Below are 26,528 nucleotides of genomic sequence, written 5' to 3'. Positions count from 1 at the left end.
TCACACCATTTTGTTGTTTAGGTCTGTCACTGTATTAACATGAACGTGTAATAAGTGGATTGGATTTTGCCTTTTTATCTTTGCTTCAGCTGTCTCTTCTTGGAATGAGTCTGCTGGTTTCAGGGTATGAGAAGTGGCACACTAAATCCCAAAGGACTGAATTAACTTAAACCATAATATGTAGCAAAATAGAAGTTGTTATTTAAATTGAACTAATTCCACTGTCTCTTCTTTACTACAGGTGGTGGATGTGGACTTCAAAACGGTGTGTCTCAACATCTCATCCTCAACTATTTTTAATCTGATTGCACTACGAAAGAAAAGCTGCTAATGGGATAAATGTTGAGACTTTACAAGAACTGACTTGAAGTACCGAAAGCCATTATTATTATTTTTTTATTATTATTACTGTTATTAATCAAGAAGAGCTTGAAGCTAAGTCTGTGTCTGACCAGTCGTTACCATTTTCACAGTAACAGTCATGGCAAGTAAACGAAAATCAACAACACCCTGCATGGTCTTAGCCAATGAGCAGGATCCAGATCTAGAAACAGTGTCAGACGTGGAGGAAGGACCACCTGTGCTCACGCCAGCAGACAACCCTGCAGCAGAGAGTGTAACAAGTGATGAGGATGTTCATGAGTATGTGGATTCAGACAGTAAGAAAAACACAAATAAAGTAGAAGGTGGTTATGAGTGTAAATACTGTACTTTTCAGACTCCAGATCTCAATATGTTTACTTTTCATGTGGATTCAGAACACCCCAACGTAGTACTAAATTCATCCTACGTTTGTTTAGAATGTAATTTCCTTACTAAAAGATATGATGCCCTCTCAGAACATAATTTGAAGCACCACCCTGGAGAGGAGAATTTTAAATTGACTATGGTAAAACGTAATAACCAGACAATCTTTGAACAGACAGTAAATGATCTCACTTTTGATGGGAGTTTTGTTAGAGAAGAAAATGCTGGACAGGCTGACTCTTCTGAGGTCCCCTCATCAGGGATCTCCATTAGCAAAACTCCTATCATGAAAATGATGAAAAACAAAACCGAGGCTAAACGTATTGCTGTTTTCCACAATGTAGTTGATGACATTCCTGGTGAAGAAAAGGGAACTGAAAATGAGCCAAACTCTGAAGAAGTAGTAGAAAACCCCCCACTATCAGTTTCTGAGTCAAAAGCAAGCCATTCAGTTGTTTGCAGTGCAGCAGATGTGGCTGGTGCAGTAGTGACCCCAGCACCAGTGCTCCAGCCTGGGGTGGCACAGGTTATAACAGCTGTCACAGCTCCACAGAACTCAAACCTGATTCCAAAAGTACTAATACCTGTAAATAGCATTCCAGCCTATAACACTGCTTTGGATAACAATCCTCTTTTGCTTAACACCTACAACAAATTCCCATATCCAACCATGTCGGAAATCACTGTTCTTTCCTCTCAAGCTAAGTACACAGAGGAGCAGATTAAAATATGGTTTTCTGCCCAGCGTCTGAAACATGGAGTGAGCTGGACGCCGGAGGAGGTGGAGGAAGCAAGGAGGAAACAGTTTAATGGCACAGTGCATACTGTGCCACAGACAATTACCGTTATTCCAGCACACATTTCGGCCGCTAGCAATGGTTTACCTTCAATTTTACAGACATGCCAAATAGTTGGTCAGCCAGGACTTGTTCTCACTCAAGTTGCAGGTACAAATACGTTACCAGTAACAGCCCCAATAGCTTTGACTGTAGCAGGAGTCCCAAACCAAACACAGTTACAGAAGAGTCAGATTCACAGTGCTCAGCCTATTGCAGAAACCAAACAAGTAGCTGCCATTCCAGCCCCTCAGCCTATCAAAAATGAATCCACACTGATGAATCCTGACTCCTTTGGCATCCGAGCAAAAAAAACAAAGGAACAACTGGCAGAATTGAAAGTCAGCTACCTTAAAAACCAGTTTCCTCAAGACTCAGAAATTGTTAGACTTATGAAAATAACAGGCCTCACTAAAGGAGAGATCAAAAAGTGGTTCAGTGATACTCGCTACAATCAGAGAAACTCAAAGAATAATCATGGGATTCATCTCAACAATGATTCATGTGCCACCATTGTTATTGATTCAAGTGATGAAATGAATGAATCTCCGACTGGAGTCACTCCACAGAGCAAGTCATCTTGGGGTACTTTTCCTGATTTCACCCCTCAGAAATTCAAAGAGAAGACTTCTGAACAGCTGCAAGTCCTCCAAGCAAGTTTTCTTAATAATCCTGTCCTTACTGAGGAAGAGATGAATAGGTTAAGAGCCCAAACAAAACTGACCAGGAGAGAGATTGATGCCTGGTTTACAGAAAAAAGGAAATCAAATGTCTTGAAGGAAGAGGGAGCTGACATGAATGAAAGCAATGCTGGCAGCTCAAAAGAGGAGTCTGGAGAAACATCTGTGGGAGATGGAGCAGCGGGAACAAAATCAGGGTGTTCCACTTCAAGCAAAATAGGCAAAAAATCACCAGAGCAGTTGCACATGCTCAAAAGTTCCTTTGTCCGTACTCAGTGGCCGTCTCCACAAGAATACAACAAGCTGGCAGAAGAAACTGGGCTTCCAAGATCAGAAATTGTGAGCTGGTTTGGCGATACTCGCTATGCCTGGAAAAATGGTGGATTGAAATGGTATTACTATTACCAGAGTGCCAATGCAAACAGTCTGAATGGCCAAGGCTTTTCAAGGAAGAGAGGGAGAGGAAGACCAAAAGGGAGGGGGAGAGGGAGGCCTCGGGGGAGGCCTCGGGGAAGCAAGAGGTTAAATTGCTGGGACAGAGGTGTATCTGTCATAAAATTTAAAACTGGAACAGCAATCCTGAAGGACTATTATATGAAGCACAAATTCCTTAATGAGCAAGACCTTGATGAACTGGTAGCCAAATCTCACATGGGATATGAGCAGGTCAGAGAATGGTTTGCAGAAAGGCAAAGAAGATTAGAACTTGGAATAGAGCTGTTTGATGAGAATGAGGAGGAAGATGAAATGCTGGATGATCAGGAGGATGAGGAAGAAACAGATGATAGTGATACTTGGGAACCCCCCAGACATGTTAAACGTAAACTTTCAAAAACAGACTGATGTACAATTTGGAATTTGGGGGCCAAAAACCTATGAATTAGGTTTGATGTTATGGTGAAGAGCCAAATGATTTTTCATGGCCTTCAGTTTAGCAAGCAGCTGCTTAGCATCTTCGTTCCACCTAAGAGTACAAGGGCAAGATGCTGCCTGTGCGGGCAGGAACTGTTTGCTTTGTTGCTACAGGAGATGAACATCCTCAGGCCTGGCCTGGGACAGGCGGTTACAAATCAGATCAAGTTCAGCTCCTCCTTTTCCACACGACCGATGGGAAGGTTCATGTTCATCATACACGTGACTGCTTCTCAATATTTAATTGCCTTATGTTGTTTAATTCCAAAAAACCGCAGACACTTTTTTTTTGTTGTTGCTGTAAGAGAACATTGCCTGCTTGTGAAGGAGGAAAACACAAAAACATTAGATGTCTTTTTGCAAACATCACTTCATCTGAACGGTTTCAAGGCCTGGGTTAATTTCTTAAGGAAAGCGTTGAAAACAGAAGGGGAAAAGTGTGACAAAAGGAACCAATGAACCTAGGGGTGAGGATTGATTGGTTTAAGAAAATAAGGTGATATCTGCACCTTTTGCATATCTTCGGAGTGTTTTGGGTTTACAGAATTTGGACTGAAATGTTCCTTGTTGATAATTATGAGCTAACTGACTGAGTCTGATGCTAGAAGATGCTTTTTGTTGCAGTTAATCCATGTATCCCACATCAATCTAATTTAAATGCCTGACAGACTTGATGCAGTTAATAGTAACACTTCTACCTTGTGCATTCTTTCCTTTGTTGGAAACGGTAAAAGAAGTATCTATATTTCTAGCAAAAGAGAATAATTTTTTGAAATCTGACACTGAGTTTTAAGGTTAACATATGACAAAAACTGCCTAAAAGTTGTTCAGAGTTGCTTAGGGGTTTGTAAGAATACACAGATACAGGGATGAAAAGCATCTTTTGGTGCTAGTAAGAAAGGTTTTCAAGTAAGTTGTGGCAATGACATGGTGTCTAATTCACAAACAAAATGAAGTTATATGGCTTTTAGATGCTTAGTAATTACAAACACGTTTGTGTTGAGTTGTTCTTCAGTGATAGCCCAGTCGAGTGATTTGTGTGCAGGTTTAACTGTAAAACATCCTAATTGTTGAACTCACTGTGCTGGTTGCTCCTAGGACTGCTGGGTGAACACACTTATTTCTGGAGGTGATTTGATCTCCTGAACTGAACTCCAGGAGTAGTTTAATCTGATATAAAACATTCCCATCTTAAATAAGTGTATATAAAATAGAAAAAAATAATACGCTATTTGGTCTCAGTACCGTGAAATCATAGTGCAGTTTGGACTAGCAACTTTAAAACAATAGGCCCAATTCCCACAAATTAGTTTAGGCAGATGTTTGGCATCCTAGAGAACTGGTACTCTGAGGAAGAGTAGTTTGTATTCTTGCTGCTGCCAGCCTGCATTTTTAGGGATAAGTTACTTCATATTTAGATGTCAAAAGATGGTGATGAATTGGTGCTGCTGTCACCAGCATTGTCTGCTTTTACATTGGCACTAATGGAATGGATACTAGCAATCTCCTTTTGCACATCTGTCAGCATCTTCTCTGTAGGCTTCTGGATCTGGTGACTAATGAGGACAGATTAGTGCAGAGAAAATGGGACCTAATGTCTCCCCATCTCCAAGAACCTATTCTAGAATTTTAGAATTAGTCTTTCTTCTGGACCATGATAACTGCCAAAAAAACCCAAAAAAGCCCTTTCAGTCATGATTTTCTGAAGCAGAGGAGTCCGTGTTAGATATGATTTTCATATCTGATTGTGGCTGAAGCCCAGGCTAAAGTAAGAAAGGGAATAGTGTCTGACAAAAAATACTGTTAACCCCCCAGACCTTCCTCTCTGGACTCTTGTAGCTGCCCTTCTGCTCACAGATTGAATTAGCTCCCTGATCTGCAGGAAGATGTTTCAGACAAAAGCCATTTACCGGGTGACCTCTTCTGACTGTTTTTATTGCAGAGAAAAAGGCAATAGCTTATGGTATAAGTAATGAATTTGATGATGAAACTATTCCCTGGCTTCCAAGGCTCAAGTTGGTGAGACACAAAGTAGCCAGCATTGCTAGAGAGGAATAGCCAAGAGTGGCTCAATTTAACTTTGGAGTGGGGCAGCAGCAAACCCGTACTGTCAGCGTATTTCACGGGAGTGTTCATGACTCTGCATGTGAGGTGGTACAAGAGAGATCAAGATCTGGCCTTTTCAGCATGGGGTTGGGAGGGATTCTCATTTGTCTGGTCATACTGTGGATGATAGTAATAGTGTGCTGTTGTAGATGCCAGCAGATACAAGAAAGACTCAAGCTAGCTTCAAGCTCTGTTGGGAATACAGGGTCAAAAATCTGTGCTTGCTGTGTAGGAAAGAACAAAGCTAGAAGGAAAACATGCTATTTTTAAGTTTCCAAAAATATTAAACCAAATCCTTGGGAATATGCCTCTAGCAAGCAAAATCTGGAGTTGCCTTAATCCTTGAAGTTGACCCAGAATTAATTTTCTTAAAAAAAACCCCAAAACAACCAAGCAGCCTGTCCAAATAAATATCTCCATTTTTCTTAGCAGAGACTTATTTAGGTTAGCTAGGAACCCTGTCTTTAAAAATGAGGAAAAATACAAAGATCCAAGTTAATTACGTGATTAAACTGGGATATTTTCCACTTTGGCAGTGTTCTATTAAGTAGCACTCAGCTACAGTGGTAGGCCTTAGCACATCTGGTCTGAAAAACACAGGAAGAGGAAATACATTGTTTATCAGACTAAATATAGTTAGATTGGAGGTCTTCTTTCAGTAGAATGGTCAGAGACAGTGGCTGATGCATACTGGGTCAGATTTTCGGTTGTTGTAAATACTAGAGTTGCCTGTGTTCCACTGGTTATACCAGTATTTACAGCCCAGTGAGAAAATTAACTCTTTGCAGAACATAAAATTTAAACCATGTGCTGTGGATCAGATGAGAGATGCAGAGTCTACACAGAGTATGTTGGGCTACATACATGTTTTAAGCCTTTCAGTTGTGCCAAGGATGAGGAAAATCTGGGTGGGTTCAGCCTGAAGACAGAAGTTGTATGGATTCATTATTGTCCATAGTCTGACTGTTACTCCTGTTTGAACAGTCCATTAATTGCCAGTCTGCTTCATGTTTAAAGCATGTGTATATTTGCACTGCATACTGGGAGAGAGGCAAACTCCTTCCAGAGGCTTCCCACATCAGGACTGGCATGGGAAGCATTGGAAAGTGCTGTGGTTAGTTGGATCTCTCATTTGTGGTCATGGCTGGTGGGAACTCAAAGCTACTGGTAACAGTGGTTTAGCCCAGATTCATCTCAGCTACCCTTAGGCTTCTGTGGGCCCTGTGCAGGCACTGAGAGAAACAGGAATGGCCTGATGGGTGGAAAGGATAAGGCACCTTCTCATTCTACTAGTCACATCCAGGAAACTCCCTGAACTTAAGCACATCAGCAAGTGTCTTAATTTATTATGATTCTGAGCACCTCTGTGCCCATCAGCAGTGCATCCCTGTAAGCCTGCCTCTTATAGTTTATGCACATCTGCAAAGTGTTGTGGAAGCCATTTGGACTGAATTATACTGGCAGTGGGAAAGGAAGGGGAAGGAAAATACATCTGCCTAGGAGTAAGTGTCCATATGACTGTCTTGATTTTCCTGCATGGTAAGGACTGTGTGTAGATGAACCTGTGGTATGTTTTCTGTACTTCTGTGGAGCTTCACCTCTTAGGTTTGAGCCAGGCTTCAGTGATTGTCACTGACACTGAGATGAAGAAACTCTGATCTTGCTTAGATCTTAACCTCTGGGTGGCTGGTTTCTCATCTTCATTGGGACCACTACATCAGAATTCAGTTGTGAGCATCAGTTCCTTTAGAGCTAAGCTAGTGCATTTCTCTTCATCTGCTGTTTCTGCCAGGACTGCCTGCTCTCATGATGCCAGTTGTGCTGTCTCTGGAATTCAGCTAAAGAGAAAATACAGATAATCCTGTGCTAGAATGGAGAGGGAAAAGAACTAAAAGAAATAAATCAGTGTTAAAACCAGGGACAACATCACATTATTGTCCTGCTTCATGGCATGGTTTGCCCTTGCTTCCAATTGCAGTGAAAGAGCACAGTTCCATCTTAAACAGTGCTGTGTTCCCAGTATCACCTCTCAATGACCCCAAAGTTAGTGCTGGAAAAGAGAAAGTCAGGCCTGTATTCCCCTGGAGGTTTGAATGAACTAAGTGCTGGCCTGTAAGACGTGAACAGAAGGGAAAACGCAGAAGCTTGAAGGCTCTGACTTTTGCCTGCCCTGCAGAATTTATTTTTCTAGAAGTTGATAAGCAAAACAAGTTTAACTCCATCTGTTCTGACAGAAAGAGTAAATTTTTACAGTCACTCCTTTTTGGCACATAGAAATCTCTTCTTTGTTTGAAAGCAAAGAAGAGGAAAGATACCTAGTACCTGATTATTAGAATTTAGTGTGTTATCTCTAATACACTGTAGTAAATGAGGGCATTCCCTTTTTAACCTTGTCTGGTACCATGTTGAAAACTGTTTTTCCATTACATTATGAACTATAATTCATAATTCAAAGTTACTGACTGTAACTTTGCTTATTGGGAAACTCATGCAATGTCCACACATGACATGAAATAATTTTCTAATGGATGATTTGCTCACCTTGAACAAAAGCAGATTTTCTTTTGCTCTCCAAGAAATGCTCGAGGCGGGCAAATGCACTGCCTTCCCCTCTAGAGAGCAAAGAAAGGATTTCTGGATCCCGTGCAAAGTGATTCATGGCTGTACACGGTCCCCGTAGGCCAGAAAGCCCAAAGATGCAGACAATTCTCCTCCTCTGTTTTCCTCTGAAATGAGAGCACAGCAGTAACTCTGACAGCTGATCTCTGGCTGCTGAGTAACCGGGCTGTGGTTTAAGGTGGGGAGCGTTTTCCCTTTTGCACTTAATGGAGTACTGTGTATTCAGGCTGGATGTCAGTGTTTGCTTCTGTAAATATGGTAGTATTGATTTGCGTCCTCCACCTGAGTCCAATATCTGTCTATATTCATATCTCCCAAGGAGAGAAGATAATCTTTAAGCTTCTGTAGTGTTAAATATCCCTGCCCTAACCTGAAGGCACAAAAGTAGAGTGCAATGAAATAGAGCTATTTTCTTTAATTTATTTTTTTCTTTGAAAACAATTTTGCTTGCATTCAGTAGTAATAGAGAGATAGTATCGATGACCAGAGAACAGTAAAACTTTTAAGAATTGTTTATAACACCTGGAATGATGGTGTAAATTAAAGATGGAAAGGGCTAGTAGAGGATTCAGTTCTCTACACTGAACAGTGCTGGGTTATGTATGTATTCTCCATCCAGCTTGTGGTATCCTAGGATAAGTAGGATAAGAAGCATGACACAAATGTACCAGGTCAAGTTACTTGAGGTTTGCTGATGTATTAAAATATTCTGAATTAAGAATTTCAACAGAAAGTGAAAAATCCCTTTAATGGCTACTAACACACAATAACTCAAATTTCTGCATGTTTTTCCCACTTCTAAAAAGGGATCTTTTGAAGCACAGGTGGGTTATAGCCAGTATTTCCAAGTTTAATGGTTGGAGTTCTTGGGGATTTTTCTCTCTCTGTGGTGAAGAGCATCTGCACCTTTTCAGTGAACGGTCATTGCAAAACCAACTCACACAACATTATAAAATGTAGAGGGATAACTGAGAATGCTGTAGCACTTTTCATGAATTAAGGTGAGATTTGTCTGATGCATGTTGATGTCTGCACTGGGGCAAGACACTGTAGGTAGTCAGCACAGCAAGGAATGCAGACCTGCTCATCCTGCATGCCTGGAGTGGCTCAGAGGAATCGCACCCCAGCTCCACTGACTTACCCTGCCTTGCAGGCAGCCACTGACACTGCAGACATCTGGCATTGGAGAGAGAGAGATCTTCTGGCTGGATTGCAGCACTGATCTTTGTGTTGTGGTTAGCAATGGTACTGACCTCTGCTTCCAACTTGATGCTTGTTGGGGAATGAGGCATTTTTATTTTCTTTCTTTCTTCTTTTATTTAGAGCAGGTAGCACTACAGTGGTGGATAAAGTAACTGATCCTTGGTTATAATACTGTGGCATAAAAATGCTTTGGGTTTTCTCAAGTATTTTAGAGATAAGGTTACTGTGTGAACATTGGACTGTGCATAACCTAGAATGTGTTAGGACACATAATATTTGTGTCCCGGTTGATGAAAGTATTTCCTTTACTTATTCAGTACTAGATACCTATCATGAAACTGTCCCTAAAGAATCTGCTAGAATGACAGAAGAGTCAAGTCTTGATCTCTGCTATGAAATGATCAACCACAAGAGCTCTGCTGTGATTTCAGAATGTTCCCCCCATCTTCCAGTTTCAGCTTACAAAAGTATTTCCAGCCCTGCATAGTTGGCTGTCTGTATGTATGCTTACAGTCTGTACAGAAATGCACTAAAATGAGTTGCCCTACCTGGGAAGGCTTTATATTGTATAGAAAATGTGGCACTAGGTACTGCTCTTCATGTGCACAGGAGAGTTAACAGGTGTCAGTCTCGTTTACAGAAATGATGGCGCTTTGCAATTTTCTATAATATATTGCAGTATATTTAAATGTCCTGTTTGACATGTGAAATGAAATTAAGTTAATGCATTGTTATGTATTTGAAGTATGAGGAAGATGATTCACTAACGACCAGCAAGGTTTTTAGAAAGGTGTCCAGTATGTAGCCGTCTGTGTGAACTGTCTGGTGTACGTGATATTAAAGGAAGCAACAATACTGTCACTGTTTAGAATGAAGAGTTTCTTTTGAATGATGCAATAGCTTACAATGTCTTTCCTTTGTAGCTGCCCAGTGTGGTGAAGGGGAAGCAATTCTTGAAAAATTTCAAGATAACTGGTTAACTGTGAATGGGCCTAATCTTTCGTGAAACCAAGAAAATTTTTGGACACACACAGGACTTGAATACTCAAAAGGATTGGAACTTAGTGTTGTGCCAAAGTTAAACTACTGCAGTTGGCAGTTCTGCACTGTAAATAGAAGACTGATTAAAAGACAGCTTGTAAAAAAGAAAAATTCAAATTTTAATACAGTACGTTTTTATTCTGATACATGATGGAAACATTCTGTTTTAGACCTTTTTTGAAGAGGCTTCAGTGACCACTAGATTTTGTCCTCTTATATTTTGTTCGGCCTAATACTATATGTTTTAGTAAGATGGGCTTTATTGCCTGTGTTCTTTGATATGTGATTAAGCTTATAGCTTTGAGTGACCAAACATTTTACAGAGTAAAAGTTCTTAGAAACAGTATAATGTAACTGATATTTCTGTGTCTTATTTATCAGGCTCTGCACAAACTTGGAAAGTTGTGCTGGACTTGTACAACTCATATATGGGAACGCAGCATACTTCTGGATATTGCAAACCTAAGCCTTTGTGGCTGTATGGATCTTGTCTTTGGATTTATTTTTGTTATTTTTTTGAGGCAAAGAAACGAATGGATGCTGCTGTAAAATATTTGTAATATTGCCATTATTTCTTTCTGTAGCAATTATTGCTTTTGCTTCAACAGATAAAGAAAATAAATCAGAGATAGAAAAATCCTAAAGACGCTGGTAGAAGAAAGGATCATGTGAGAACTTCTGAAAATAAACTTTGTACCAAAAATTTGAAAACAGAAATAATGGAATAAATGTCTCCTTACTGAGTGTGTGTGGTTTTAAGAGGTGGTGTGGAATCAGAAATCATGTCTGTATGAAAATGTCACAAACCAGATCTTCCCAACTATCATTTCCACTGTTACACAGAACAGAATTCCCCCAGTTTCTCAGATGCGGTGAATTTGGAGCACTGACTTGGCTGGCCGGGCAGTGTGAGGTCAGCTGCACGTGTGAGTCAGTCCAGCTGCTCCTTGCTGAACTGTTCTGCCGTGTCAGCAGCCCGGGGCCCTCCACGTGATTGTTCTCACTACGGCAGAGGCTTTTTATTTCAAATATCCAGGGTGGGGAGAGTAGGGATGAGTAGGAACCACTTCCTTACTGAAGTCCCTGTCATTTGAACAGGCTGCTTTAACACGTGTCTTTTCCTGAGATGAGAAGGGTCTGAGGAAAGAGCTGCTGTTGAGCTTTGCCGTGAGCCCACACACTCACAGCCGCTCCCTGCGGGAGGCACTGCCACCGTCTTGCTTTGGTGTGATTCATCACACCCTCTATTCCAGCTCTTGAGCTGCAACTGGAGGAACCCGAGTCTGAGATTCTCCTGCAGGACCTGGCATTGTGCTTACACATGTATTCCCAGCAAAGAAAAAGATGTCTAAAGAGAGAGAGTCATTCCTGTGCTGTAGGTAATGTCAGTCTGAGAAATGCATCTCTAGCTGAAGTAGTGACCTAAGCACAGGACTGGAGAGGAGCACAAGTCGTCACCACAGCTTGGTGTTCAGCCAAATAGTTTTCTTTACTTGGTTGGGTAAAAAAAGGAATGCTTATTCAAGAATCCATCAGCTAATGAGGGAGTTATAAGAAGCACCAGATAATGCATGCAGTCACCTTTTTTTAAATGTACCTTTTTTGTTTACAGTGTTATCAGCAATTTCAAAATGCTGCAATTCAGTAGATAATTTCACAAGTGATCAAACTGGCCTTGTGGGTTGTTTCCCCTTTCCCAGCCCCTTCTTCCCAGCATCTTTCAGCTTGCATTTGTTTTCATAACAATACTATCAACTACTATTTTTGCAAATTTAAAACACCAAGCCACTTTGTGTACTGCCTTTTTTCCTTTGTATGCCATAAAGTCCCCTCTATAAATTGTTCCCTGTGGGCTTGGCGTTGCTTTGAAATATTGCTGATGGAGGTCCCTAGTCTAAGATAGATGGTGGTTTCTAACATTTTTGGTGGTTAAACAATTTGTTGCACTTGAAATACTGTAAAATGGAATATCTGAATATATGGTTCTACTGCTGTTGTATTGAACTACAAGCATTGTGACTAATTTCTCTCCTATGTGTGTTTCTTTACAGGTTCAGTGTTGAGCTGATCCTCATTACCTTAAAATACTTGGTAGAAGAAAGAAAAGAAGGAAAAAAGGAATGAAAAGTGTGTGTCACACCTAGTTGATTTGTGTCTTTGGGTGAAAAATAAAGGTCAGTGTTGGCAGTGGTTCTCCTCTTAGTGATCTTCAGTTTTCCTAAATGAGAGCCAAAGAGGAAAAAAACATAACTTCAGTAAAGCCTGTCTTAAGGGACTAACAAGGAAGAGAGCCTACAGAATAGCTTATAATAATGATGTGTTGTGAACCAGAGATGGTACAAATAGTATTGCAATTGTAACTGCTCTCAGTTCTGGAGTTTCCAGCAGCTGGCCAGAGCCTCCAGACAAAGTCCAGCTGCAAGAATATTTGTGTAAGTATCACACCTGGCATCCAGAACATGCAGAACTGGAGCCCCATAGATGCCCCGTTATGGAAAGGGTTCTTCATTTTTCCTAGAGATACCACAAAGTAAAAATCTGCATCATTGATAGGTGTTTTGCAGTTTTCTTCACTCTAAAGGCGTTTGACGTGCAAGTACTGGGGGAAGGGAGCAATTCTGAGCAAAGTCCATTCTGGATTTCTGCTTTTTTTTTTTTTTTTGCATGTGTTCATTGAGCAGTGCTTCCCCTCTGCTGTGACTCACACTTTCTTCAGGCATTGCTACTTGTATAAGGCAATAAGAAGACATAGAAGCTAAGTTTAATAGCAGTTTCCACTAGTCCTCTCCAGCAGTGCAAAAGCTGTATGGGAAATGAGGCACTGCAGAATCAACAGCTTGGTTGTTTCCAGTGTGGAGGCAGCCTCCGTATGGAAAAACTGAGCAAAGCTTGAAAAAACCTGTGAGTTGTGAGGGTCACTGATGGGCAGGCCTGAAGCCCTGAGTGTATTTCTTCAGTTTAGCTTATTTTTTCCCTAATTATTTTGATTTGTTTCTCTTTGTCCCTGCTAGACAGCAATGTTGTAGTAAGTTAGTTTATTCAGTGTTGTTACAAAAAAGGTCTTAAATGGTGACCTAGAGGAGTTGCCACCAGTGTTGCTTGGTCCTGCCAGTCCTGAAAACTGCAGTAGGAAAGTTTTAACCTAGAGAAGTAAGGAATCCATTGTGGTCTCTGCGGCCTGGTTTCATCACAAGTAGCAATTAAGCAACAAGCATAAGCATGGCCAGGGCAAGTTAATGAGTTTTCAGAAAATGATAAAACTGAAAAAAAGGTGTAGAAGGAGGCATACAAACCTCACCATGCTAACTCTGGGACTCTGTTGGTTGTTTTTCCAGTTAGAGCAGTAGATGGAGATTCCACCCTTTGCCATGACTTTTGTACTCACCTACCATCAAGGTACAACCTCAGTGCTTGTACTACATGCCTGAGTGAAACAGTTCAGACACATGACCACATCAGTACTGGAAATGTGCAAGCTTGCCTGGGAAGATCACTGTTCTAGGATTCTTTCTAGCACTTGATCACTTTCTTCTTTCTATCTTTCCAGAATGCTTTTTTCCTCTTTTTGACAGCTTTCTGGTCAAACCCAAGGGTGTGCTCATTCTGCTCATCATTTATCCTACTAGACAGAAATTAGTTGCAAAACTCAATAGCTGAACACATCTGTGTGCAGTGCACCCTTCTGGCAATAACAACTTCATTGGGTTTTGTGAGGCCTGAGGGGGATGGATTATGGCCTAGTTACTATGGCTTGCCAAGGGCTTCAAAGTATACACTTTCTTAAGATAGAGCAGGCAAATGAACCATCTTTTGGGGGATGCATCTTCTGTCTGTCTTAAGGACCTCTAAGAAGCTTTTAACTTCTGTTAACAACAGTTCACTCCCTTTGATTTCCACAATGCACCTCTCACCTCCCCACAGAATTTTTGTTGTGTCTGACTAGAATTGAAACTTACTGTCATCATGTTACGCTAGCTATGCTAGAGTTCATCTAAGCTCATCAGAGCTTTTTGTTTGCAGTTTGTAGTAGTGATAACCTCTGTCTGCCCCAAACCATTAAATGTTATTTGTATCACTCTCCCAGCAGTCATGGCCAATATCCCCTTATGTGTGACACCATGCAGTGAAGATGAAAGATGGTTTCTGCTGTAAAGAACTTTAAATCTAAATAAAAGGCAAGAGACAAGGACACAGTGAGACAATGCCAGCAAATAAAGAGCTGCTGCTCTTCTCCTTTCATGAGTGTGTTTAGGGAAGAGCTTGTGTTGTGACTATCCAACAAGAAAACTAACCTTCCCTCAAGGTACGATTATTTCACAATGTCTGGTAGAATCCACTTAACAATTCAGGAGCCACCCCATCCTTTGAGGGATGCTGACTGTGGGCCTTACTTGGCCTCTCTTTCTTTGAGGAGAAAACTGCTCTCTCCTGCTTTTTTTCCAAAGGCAGCTGCTTTCCAGTATATTTTAATAAAGCCATGTGTACTTAATTATTCCTGGCCAATGTGTGTGGGTAGTGCCTACCAAGATAGGGCCCTCGTTACCGACTGAGGTTTCTTGTTTCTGCTGTGTGTGCTTGATGGTCTCTGAAGCCTTTGTGGTGTGTCTGTGTGCTGGCATTAGAGTGGCTGGACTGTGGCTAGGACCCACGGACGCTATTACAATACAAATAACAACATCAGTAATTAAAGAAACACTGGAAGAGAGGATTCTTCTGAATTCATTTTGCCTCAGAGTAGACAGGCAAATGAGGAGAAGGGCTTTAGACAAACTCTGTCTTCCATGCCGCATTTTCTTTTCCTGGCCAGAAGATTCAGGCAATAGGACAGCGTGGAAAAAACCTGTGAGATGAAGCACACTGGCCTTCCCCTGCTCACCCCGGGTGAAGCTGGGTCACAGCCCCTCAGTGCTGCTGTAATGAGGCACGCGGGTGTGAGCAGCCACAATGGCTTTGCTGATGTGCAGGAACTCACTTGGAGGCCACAACTCACTGGAGCCCACTTTATTGGTCCAGTGTTCGTGTGCTGGGCTGGTGGCTCCCAGTGGAGTAAGACCTTTAGGGAGAGATTCATCTATAGCTTCTTTTTATCCCTGAAGCTGCCTACACAGAGCGATGCATCAGCACAGGCTCTTATATCTGAGCCCCCTCAAAGATGCCTCTTCCAGGGATGATGTCTTCTCCTCTGTGAAGCCAAGGCTAACAGCATCAAGGCAAATCATGCCATGCAAACTTCAGCAAACAGCTTAAGAACAGTGAGAATTTGTTTTCTGGCAGCTACACTGATGACTTGGATCTTAGGGGAGAAACTGAGCAAACCTCCAGTGCTGACACGGCAGAGGGATTTCTTAAAGTTGCATTTTTTCATTTCTGTAACTAATATATGAGGAGCTTTTTAAATGTCTTGAGAGGAGGCAGGGGCAGGGGAGAGCCAGGCAAAGAAGAAATGAAGAGAGGCAAGACTTTGCTCATGACTTAAAACTGAAACCACACAGTCAGCTGCTAGGCTCCCTGTGTGGCACTCGGGAGTCATGGCTCTGCTATCACTGATTTACCAGACAAAGGCATTCTCTGCATTGCAACACAGAGCCTTTTGTAGACCACAGTGGTATCTTCAGAAGAATCGATGGTCAAAACCCCCAGCCCTGAAGGACTCTGCAATCCAAAGCTGGCAGCCAACCAGCTGCTGTGGGATTTGCCCCTGGGGATGCCCTGCTTTTTGTGTTTTCCTTTGAGCTGTGACCACATTTGACTTTGATTACTCATACTTCTTTTTTTTGCGGAATTTTCTTTTGGATTTGTACTTATTTGTCTTTCTGGGTTTTTGTGCCTTGTTCATCAGACCGGTGTGTTGCAGTGTGACCTGCAGTCCTGGAGTAGGGGAAAAGGGAACATGTGAGGAGCACTACAGGTGCATAAACTGTTGAGACACTTGTGCCAACCTCCACAGTCTGACCCCCGTGTGCTTTGCCTCCCCTGGTCTGCAGGCAGGAGGAAGCCAGATGGTTTCAATGTGCATATACAAGTGACTGTCCTCACCTGCCTTGATACTTTGAACAGACTAAAGCTGACATGTCAAGCAAACTCCTGGTTCTCTCAAGACTTAATTGCTGAACGGTTTCCTCTATGCTGGAGGGCTTGTTTGCCAAATAGCAAGTTTACAAGCAAAAGAAACATCAATCTGCTTTTAATTTTCTGATCAAATCCAACTACCAAAGTTGAATTTCTACCCTGGCATTTATGCCAGGTCATGCTTCATCCGTCACAGCTCTGCTGGTATGGAAGAATATTTTAAGCACATAAAAAGAAAAAAAAAACCCTAACAAAAGCAAACCATGTGTTTTACATGCCTACCAGAAGGAAACTTTTAAAACCATCTATACAAGCACTGCTTTGGCCTCAAAAGGTGTTCTAGTATAGACAAGTTCATTAGTCTATTTTGCAGGCTAAGGAAGTACAAGGATGACTTCTCAGCTCACCTTCTCCAAAAATCTGTGTGATGATTAGATGGGACAAAAGGGACCTTCCTGGATGGACGGACTGGGGAGAGGAGGAAACAGCACAGCAATACCCTTAAAAGACTGTGCACAGCAGCACCACCAGGCAGGGCAGGCAGAGCTCTCAGTGAGCAGCCGGGTGCCTGAGTCTGGACGTCCTGAAGGAGGTGTAGGATCAGTCTTCGCTTCGTTGTGTCCCCGTTTCCCATAGCTCTGGGAGAGCCTGTCGTGGAAAGCCTGAAATTTCACAGATGCGCTGAATTTTTAGGGTTGGAAGGGACCTCTGGAGAGCATCTAGTCCCACCCCCATCTAGGGTCACCTAGAGCAGATCACACATCTTCAGCTTCGAGCCAGAACCGAAACCAAATGGAAAAGTTACCGCAACACATTCCCGTTCACCGCACGCACATTCACCAGGAAGAGGTGCTGACAGAGCACCTCCACAATCACGGGGTTAATCTATCAAGGCTCGGGACCCCAGCTCAGCTCTGGACTGGAAGCACTTCCCTTTCGGTGCCCGAGCTCCTCCCCTCACGGGAGCGGCGATGGCGATGGAGGCGGCGCTGGGCCCCGAGTTCGAGGATTCCCTGTTCGAGCCCAGCCGGGAGCGCCGGGAGGGCGGCGGGGACGGGGCTCAGGGCGGCGCCCGGCACTGCGAGCCCGGCGTGAGGAGCCGGGGCGGCGGGGCGGGCCCTGGGGGCTGTGCGTGTGCTGTGAGGGCTCTGGGTGTGCTGTGAGGGCTCTCGGTGTGCTGTGAGGGCTCTCGGTGTGCTGTGAGGGCTCTCGGTGTGCTGTGAGGGCTCTGGGTGTGCTGTGAGGGCTCTCGGTGTGCTGTGAGGGCTCTGGGTGTGCTGTGAGGGCTGTGCGTGTGCTGTGAGGGCTCTGGGTGTGCTGTGAGGGCTCTGGGTGTGCTGTTTGTGCCCGCAGTGGTTCCCCGGCCCCTGACGGCCCTATGTGCGCTCCGTGTGCCCGCAGTGGTTCCCCGGCCTCTGACGCTCTCTGTGCCCGCAGTGGTTCCACAGCCCGGCTGAGGGCGGGGAAGGCGCCGCCGGCGGGATCACCAGCAGCAAGTTCCGGGCGGACTGGGCGTTCCGGCAGCGCGACTTCGAGGTATTTCCAGGGCGCTGGCACGGGCCGGGGGAATGCGGGGACACGGTTTGGGGCGATCCTGCAGTCCCCGATGGGCTGAGCCAGGGTGAACGTACAGTATGGACCTGCGGGCCTGGCGGCTGTGCCTGGGTCGTGCTGGGCCCCGGGCAGGGCCGGGCCGCGGAGGAGATCCGTGCTCTGCCACCATCCGTCCGGGAATCAGCCTGGAGCAAACCGGGCAGGAACGCGGCGCTGTCCCGGAACTGATCCCCGGCAGGCGGGGGCATGGCAGCCCTTCACCGGGGCAGAGCCGTGTCTGTGGCTGGGGCAGAGCCGTGTCTGTGTCCCCCGGGGCAGAGCCGTGTCTGTGTCCCCCGGGCAGAGCCGTGTCTGTGTCCCCCGGGCAGAGCCGTGTCTGTGTCCCCGGGGCAGAGCCGTGTCTGTGGCTGGGGCAGAGCCGTGTCTGTGTCCCCCGGGCAGAGCCGTGTCTGTGTCCCCGGGGCAGAGCCGTGTCTGTGGCTGGGGCAGAGCCGTGTCTGTGGCTGGGGCAGAGCCGTGTCCGTGGCCGGGAGGTCGCGGGCAGAGTTTGGCGTGTGGGTTCTCAGCGCCCGGGGATGATGCAGTGTCGCACAAGGGCTGTCACAGCGCTGGCACCACGTGGCTGCGGGTCACCTTTCTCAGAGCTCCCCCCGCTGTCAGATGAGGGCTGTAGTGGCCCTCGGGCACTGCCGGTCGGGGAGCTGCCCCTGCACGGCTTGTGCCGGGTCTCTGCCGCCTCCGCTCGCTCTGGAAGGTTGTACCTTTGCCGTGTGTGAATGTTTGCCGTGTCTGCTCTGCCCACCCTGGTCCCACATCTCTCCTCACTGTGTTCGTCCTGAGCCGCAGTCCTCCTCTGCGATGCTCTCCTGCCTTCTGCAGTCCTAGTTGCCAGATCTAGCCTTTCGTTACCTTTTTTCCTTGTTGAAATCAGCATCTCCAGGCCTTGTTTCAGGTGTAGCTGCTTCTTCCAGCCTGTATTTTGCATAACAGGCTCCCTGATTTCAAAGCCCTCCAGCTGACTTCTGACTCTACTCCTTTTGTCTTGCCCTTTGGATTTGTAGATCTTTCTGTACCTCAGCTGGCACCAATCCTAATGTTATTTCAGCATCACTGCAGCCCTGTGTGTACCTGACAGATATTCTCTAGTCCCAGCTGAGATGCCCTGAAGGGATTGATAAAAGGGTGCTGGTAGCAGAGCTGCCTCAGGCTGTGGTCAGACCGAGCTGCTGCCCCCCAGGAAAAGCAGAGTTCTCCTTGCTGTGGTTTCCAATCAGGAGAAAAAAACACCTCCTCAGATCTGCTAAATAAAACAGACCATTGCTCCCTAACTCTGTTCTGTTGCAGTGATTCATGATAGAAATGTTTTCAGTTTTATTGCTAACCTAGATCACTGGTGGAACAAGAACCAGAGCTTGACAGCACATAAAATTACTGATTTGGAAGCACTGACCTTAGAAAGGGGGATGGAAATATGTAAACAGGTCTAGTAATCTCTTCTCTCATTGTCAGTTTTTTACGTCAGGATGGGCCACTTGATAGGAAATGTCAAGGGCAACAGTGAAATAAGCTGTGCCCATTTTCAGGATACAGATGACTGTAGAATCTGCTTGGGATTCATAATGCCTGAATCTTACCAGCTTATATCTCTTTATCACATAACAAGGCAAACAGGGTTGTCCTCAACCCTCTGATCCATTTTCACCAATGGCTGCTCCATGTACTGGGCAGAGGGGAGCTCCCTCTTTTGCTTAGGAATGCATGTGAGTTCAGCATTAGGAAAGAAAAATATTTCAGCCATTTTGCTAGGAAGTATTTAGGGTGTGTCTCCTAGAAGCTCTCTCTGTTAGAACCATTAAAGTGTGCAAGGAATAATTAAATACTCATTTTGAGAGATGGGAGAATGAGCACTGCTCTTTAGTCTTCTTTCTGAGCACTTACACAAAGGGAGAGAAATCAAGATTCCAGACTTAGCTTCACTGAATACTTCATTTAATGTATTTAAATGTTAATTGGAGTCCTGGTGAGTGCCCTGAGCATTAAGCTGCAAAAGTATTGCTCATTCTTGCCTTTTTCCTTAGCCCAATTAATATTTATTTCAAGTACATTAAAACCAGCCTACAGGAACAATGGAGATTCACCTTCCTTGTGGTGTTCTCTGACTTACTGATTATTTGAGGTGCAAACCTTCCCATAGAGAATGTCATGGTTTTGAAACAGGGTCCCACAGGTTTAGGATGAGCACTCAGATCACTAAGATTCCTGCAGGGAAAAGTGCCTCGTGTCACATATTACCCAGGTCAGTAGATGATCCCTTCTGGATCAAGCGTGGTGGGAGAGAGGTGGACAGATGTGTGGTGAGTCCTGCTTGGGCCTAAACAGGAGTTAGAATTGAGGCTGCTCATCACATCCAGACTTGGCTGTGCAGTACTGGGGCCTTGCCTCAGCTCACACAGGTAGTAGCTGAGTCTGGAGAAAGGCAAATGTGGACTTCAGGTTCTGAATCCCCTTTATGACTGTAGTCGTGAGGAAAATGTGCTGTCAGGCTCGCTTTTAAATGCAAATCTCTCCCTGTTTTGTTGGCTTTTCTTCCTGTCACACCCCTAGAAAGCCCTGTGTGAATACTCAGAGTGCCTGCTACTTTTACCTGCCAGCAACATTGCCATGAGACGGGATGTCCAGGAGGGCCAGGCTCGGTGTTTATCTCGCCTAGGAAGGCACAAGGAGGCTCTGGATATTGCAGAAAAAATGGTAAATAATGCAGTCTTTCTTTGAGGCTTTGAACATGAAAACATTGCCAGCAGTTCTTTTATACGGACCATTTTCTGGAAAAATAATTTTCGTGTGTATAATCCTTCAGGATGTTCAGTGTTCAGAGTATTTGGTAAACAGAGGGTAACTGTCACTGCAGATATAATCACTCTTTAGAAACTGGAACACCCTGTACCACAATGAGCTCCCTGTGCAGGGAAACTGGTAGTCCTGGAAGGGACTAAATATCATGCTCTGCCAGGCAGAATTAATGCAATGTAATAGGAATTATAAGAAAGGGAATAAATGAGTGTTTAAATCTTTCCACTATACAAGTGAGAGTTCAAAACTCCCTTTTATTTCCATATACTTGCTGCCAAACTGCCACCAAGAAGAGTATCTAGCCACAAATTGAGTTTTTTTTCCCATAAAGGAAAAAGTCCAGAGGCTCTGAAGGCTGCTAGAATATTATTGATGCTTTTTATTTTATATAAAAGGTATTTATGCTGCAAAGAAAGGGCAACTGTAGAACACTCTGAAGGCAAATAAACAAAGCACAGCATTTAGGACCCTCTGTCCTCTCAGACTGGGACAAGGCAGCTAGAGGGAATGCTGTCAGCTTGATGGTGCAAGATCTGCATCCCATTGTATCATTTTAAATTAAGAGCACCGTTTGTACAGTTTAAAAATTACCTTGTGATATTTGTATGTCATTATTTAGGGAGGCATTTTCTTAGGCTCTGAAGGATGACTCTGTTCTACTCCTGGTTTTCATCTGTTATCTTTGTTTCTAGAGAAACAGCGCTACTAACACAGATCACTTAACGACAGTTCTCAACCTGCAGTATTCCATTTACCAGGGTCTGGAAAACGTAGAGAAAAAGATAATGTGTCTGCAGCAACTGATCTGCTTGCATCCTTTCAATCCCTGGTTCTGGAAGTTACTTGCTGAAGCTTATATGAGCCTTTTACAGAATTTGTCTCCACTGGTCATTCCAGAAGCAAATCTAAGTCAGTCTGAAGAGGTTTGTGTAAGTAACAGCAGTTCCAAAACATCGACTGGTGGAGAGATTAATTTGCAGCCTCACAGATCAGATGGTCAGGAAGAAAGCCCTTGGTTCAGCCTTGCTTCAGAAACAAAGGGGGAGAATGCAGTGACTTGTCCCAGCAGCCAAATGGTGAAAGAATTCCTCTGCACTTCAGGAGAACTGGAACAGATGGACAAAGAAAAATGTGCAGACTCCAAATTCTGGAAGCAGAACATGTTAAAGAAAGTTGGGATAAAAGCATGTGCCTCATTTATTAGAGCAAGGTAACTCTATGTGTTCTTAGAATAATGTCAAGTTCTCTCAGTCAAGAACAATGTAAAGCATATTTTTCTCAGTTGTTGTTTTCAGTTTGCATTTTCAATTTAAGTGTTTGTTTTCAGTTTGCATTTTCAATTTAAGTGTTTGTTTCATAGTTAGCAACACTAACTTAGAAGCACTCTACTGTTGCTTCAGATCTAAAAAGCAAAGTCTACTCTGTGTGGTGGCTGTGAAGAATCTGAATTGGAGTGGAACGAGTAAACCAGTGTCATGCACAGTTGAGGAGTAAAGAGTTTTTTAATGAGCTTATAATATGGATATTTTCAAGTAATTATATACAAAAGGGTCTGTTCTTCAACAAATGCTCCTGCTAGACCATTGCTGTTCCCTGGTATTAAGGATGCAGTAGCAGAAGTGCCCCAAAGGGAAGGCATAGCCAGTCTTCCTTCTGCGAGTGCCACCTGTCTTATTTGCTTGAAGCCTCATGCTTGAGTGAAAATGTATTTTTTAATAATACCCCAATCTGCATAATGGATGAGGCTGGAAAATGAACTCCGTGACAACTGATTGACAGGGCTGCATTAAAATGTTCTTTCCTTTTCTTTTCCCTCTTCCTAAAACTCTTGCATACAGCAAAAATCCCCAAAACATAATCTTTCAAAGAGATAATTAGGAGCTGGTTTTGTTAAAATAATCTTGGATGGTTTTTCCCCTTTTTGCCTCTCAGTGATGTGTCAGTCACTGAATGTTTTTAAAGGCATCTTATGAATGTCCAGAAATGGTTACAGAGAACACTTTATGACTGCCCTGCTGGGGCAAGATTTAAGAAATGAAAAAAGCCCAAATAGTAGCTTTTAACTATACTCAGACTAAGAGATGAAGACTTTAATTGCTACTCAGAAGTAGTTCATTGGTTTAGTACTGATATTGAATATTGGAGGTACATTTATATTAATAATTTGTATTGCTTGTTTCAGTTTGTATGGTTCAGAACTGAGACAGCCATAGCTGGTGGCATTTCCTTGCTTGGCTGCAGTTTCACAGAGTGTTACTGTGGTTTATATTTGCAGATACCCTTGTCCAGGATAAACTTCTCCCCTGCCCAAGGCTTATGCAGGTTGTCTAATATTTTCAGGTCTGTTGGATTTTAAGTGAGATGTAGATTTTGTATAAATGTATGTGCAGGATAAGTTGCACCTGGAAAAGGGATGTCAGTATTGCTTTTTGTAGGAAATAAACATCCCTGTTAATGCATCATGAATAATTGACTCTCATAGTTTTGGGGAAAAAAAAGAGTATTTTTTTTATTATTTTCATTGAAACTTCATTATTTTTTATACTGTGTTGATGTAAATTTTGAAACAAAAATACGTTGTAAGTTAAAAATACTTTCCATTTTTACTTGGAACAAAAAAATCTGTAAACTCAGTGAAGTTTTAACTTAGAAATTCAGATTCGTAAATTTTGATGTTTACAGTGTTCAAATGAAAGTTTTCTTCTCAGATCTTGAGTCTTTTCCTTAAAAATGCACACCATTATTATAACACCAGCTTCACTTAACTTCAGTAAATGGGATAAAAAATGTTTGTCATTTTTCTTTTTGCATAAAGCTTGAATTAAACATATTTTCACTAACAACACTGCTAAGTTCTAATGGTCCCTTGGTTAATTATTGTAGAATGATAGAGTTCCAGGTTGGAAGGGACCTCAAGGGTCATCCTTTCTTGGCAAAAACATGATCTAGGTAAGATGGCCCAGCACCCAGTCCAGCTGAATCTTAAAAATGTCCAACACTTGGAAATCCACAACTTTCTTGAGGAGATTATTCCAATGACTGATCTCAATGTAAAATACTTTCCTCTTGTGTCCAGTTGGAATCCCCTCAGAATTAACATTATACCTTATTGTTCTTCATCTTTTCCAAGTGTTCCCTGTATAAAGGGAGTCTCCATCTTCTTTGTAGCTGCCCTTTAAATACTGAAACACGGTGAGGAGGTCTCCCCTAAGCCTTCTTTTCTCAAGTCTGGGCAAACCCAGTTCTCTCAGCCTGTTCCCAAATGGCAGGCTGCCCAGGCCTTTGATCACCTTTGTGGCCCTTCTCTAGACCCTTATAAATTCTCTAAAACTGATATTTTATCTCTGCAATAATGCCCATTGTGAATTTCAGTGAGTTCACGGGAGATTGTGCAATATGTTTCTATGTTCCTAGAATTGTAAAGTAAGTGTAATACTGTTAATCTGTCTGACAGTGGATTTGAGACAAATGTTTAGATACCTGGATATTTCTTCTGCCAGCCTGTTTTACAGTCCTTGTATGAGGAGGACTCTGGAAACTGCCACTGTTCTTGCTGGTGGAGCAGTTGGTGGTGGGGCCCTGTGTGACATCAGCCCCTGTCGTGAGCAGAGTGTGTGACCTTCACCAGTTCATGGTTGTCACTTCTGGGGCACTGCCTGGAACTTGAAACTGGTGAATGCTTTCAGAAAATAATCCAGGGTTGGCCTGTGTAGGGAGGATGTTTCATATTTGTCCAAACCCTCACTTTTGTAGCTTTTCATGTTCCATAGGCAAAAACGTGCTGTTGTTTTGTTAAGGCCACAGTGAGGACATGGGACACCTGATGGGACACACAGGTCTGAGCCTCACTTTTGAATGGTGTGGTGAATATGTGCAGACAAAAATGTTTGCATAGAGCAACCAGAGCTATTGACATACTATTTTTCAAAAATGCTTCTCAGTATTTCTTTAGCACAGATGCACAATATCCCTGGTAGATTGATACACATGTGTTGACTTCTTTGCAGTAGGCAAAAGTCAGGAGGAAGAACTGTTTTAAAGTATTAAAAGTGTTAATTAAAGTATTAAACATTTTGGTTATTTTTAGGTCTGCTGACTTACTCTTTTTCCAGCTGTGCCATTTTTTAACTGCCTTTCTCATTCCAGGCTTTTACTTCAGCTTACCCAGTCACAACAGTCGTCCTTTGTGCTAGAGAATAACAGAAAAGGCCAAAAAGAAATTGATGACAAAGTGGCTCTGCTTGGCTTCGATGAAAACTCTTTGCTGCTGATGACCAAAGTAAGAGGATGTGACATTGTGTGCAGGGTCTCAGCTCTCTGTGTGGACTGGTTTTCCTCACACCATGACACTGCCCTGGGCTAATTAACTGTGCCAGGAAGCAGGGGAAATGAGCTGGGGAAATTAGCTGGGGCAGGCTCTGGCAGGGCGTTATCTGGAGCTGACAGGTGCCCTGGCCTGCGTCACACAGGTGGATCTCTCATCTGCTGAGGAATTCTTTCCTGCTTTCAGGAATGTGCAGCGTTGTTAAGTTATCTCACTGGACGTGTATTTGCAGATGCATCAGCATTGTGCATTTCCTGAGATGCACAATTTATCTCAGGAGTTTGAGATGCCAAAGTGAATCACTAGTTTGAAATGGAAGTGAAGATTACTTTGATGGCCACAGCAGTATTAAACACTTGCATAAAAAGTATTAAATATTTCCAAAAAATGTCAGAGACTTTCTTTTGCATTTCTTTGTTTTGTTTAATGTACGGGGTTCTAGTTTAAACAAAAAAAACAGGGGAGCAGTATTGCATTTAATCTCTTCATAGAGATTAAACATTTTTAGTGCTCTATAAAGAGTTACTGACTTTTATCATAAGGATCAAAATGAAACTAGCAAGATTCTAACTTTGGTGTCAGCATTACAGCTTTAAGTTAGTGACAGCCAAGCCACTGCTGGGGTGCAGACAGGAGAGATGGCATCCATGAGCGGGCAGTAGCACACAGGATACCTCAGGGTTGGGAAAGATGGGAAAAGAAACTTCTCTCCTTGCTTCCCTTGCTGGGACATGCCCAGGAGGAGTTCAGTGTTGATGATGATGCAAGGTGATCACTGAATGCAGAGCTGGCATTGAGATTTCTGCTGCTGTTCACAGTGAAACTCCCCTGTGCAAGTGCAGCCAGAAGCTGGAGGGGTTGTGCAGTGCTGAGCTTTGGTCTCAGCTCTCCCTGAATGCAGAATGCCAAGGCAGGCAACTTCATCAGGGCTTGGAAATTTCTCCAGCATGCTGTGTGGTTCATGTGACAAGGGCTTTGCCTGTAAAGATCTGTTATGAATGCCATGTTTGATGGGGTTTTTTTCTGCAAGCTGTTTTCTTGATTTTTTTTTCTTACTCTTTTTGCAGGCTATGGGGCAGGATCTTATACCAGAAAAACTAAAAGAGGAGTTTCAGGGTGAGGTAAAATGCATAGGCCCTTCAGCACTGTCATCACTGGTAACTGCTTCAGCCATGGAATTTGAAATCAAATGGTTTGGTAATCTTCAAGATGATTTATGTCACTTTGACAGATAATTTTATGGAGATATATATCTCCCACCTTACTGGTGTAACTGGTGTTACCACCAGTAACATAGTTGTTTTGTTGTATTTATTTTTGTATCTCCAAATGATTACAGCATGATACATGCAATAAAGTTCATACTGCATTTTTTAAGAATTCTTACTGTATTTCTTTTAAGAATAGATATAAATCCTTGTATTTAACCTCTCACCCTTGCATCCTTTTCTTCATTTACTGATTTGTTGATTAAAAATTACAAGGAACACAGTGTAAAATCAAGCTTTCAGAGGTAGCTTTCCATCATAATCCTCATAATTTGCGCTTGAAGTGCCTGTGATCTTTTTTGAGGCCTGCAGTGTTGGT

The 26,528-nt window shown here is 43.1% G+C and overlaps 2 protein-coding genes across 8 annotated transcripts in view; both read left to right on the top strand.

Annotated features, from left to right (window-relative positions):
* ZHX1 (zinc fingers and homeoboxes 1) overlaps positions 1 to 14,685 on the top strand; it is a 31,221-nt gene extending 16,536 nt beyond the window's left edge. For 4 of the 7 annotated variants that reach the window (XM_083869289.1, XM_083869287.1, XM_083869288.1 and 1 more), the window contains one exon: positions 242 to 10,888. In XM_083869289.1, the coding sequence (XP_083725415.1) occupies positions 482 to 3,106 (2,625 nt within the window). In that variant the 5' untranslated portion in view covers positions 242 to 481 and the 3' untranslated portion in view covers positions 3,107 to 10,888. Of the gene's footprint in view, positions 1 to 241; positions 10,889 to 12,195 lie in introns of those variants that run through there. The other 3 variants (XR_014590867.1, XR_014590866.1, XR_014590868.1) reach the window with 3 other exon arrangements.
* Positions 14,686 to 17,184: 2,499 nt separating this feature from the next.
* LOC310909496 (uncharacterized protein C8orf76 homolog) lies at positions 17,185 to 26,331 on the top strand (the record flags this gene model as incomplete). Its single annotated transcript, XM_083861386.1, has 6 exons — positions 17,185 to 17,352; positions 17,651 to 17,749; positions 20,372 to 20,515; positions 21,310 to 21,827; positions 24,764 to 24,896; positions 26,009 to 26,331. The coding sequence occupies 6 exons, from the start codon at positions 17,185 to 17,187 to the stop codon at positions 26,174 to 26,176; spliced, it is 1,230 nt and encodes a 409-aa protein (XP_083717512.1). The 3' UTR covers positions 26,177 to 26,331.
* Between the last annotated feature and the right edge of the window lie 197 nt (positions 26,332 to 26,528).

This window comes from Zosterops lateralis (assembly GCF_965231275.1).
Source record: "Zosterops lateralis genome assembly, chromosome: 1".
Taxonomy (NCBI): Eukaryota; Metazoa; Chordata; class Aves; order Passeriformes; family Zosteropidae; genus Zosterops; species Zosterops lateralis.
This window is presented reverse-complemented; position numbering and strand designations above follow the sequence as displayed.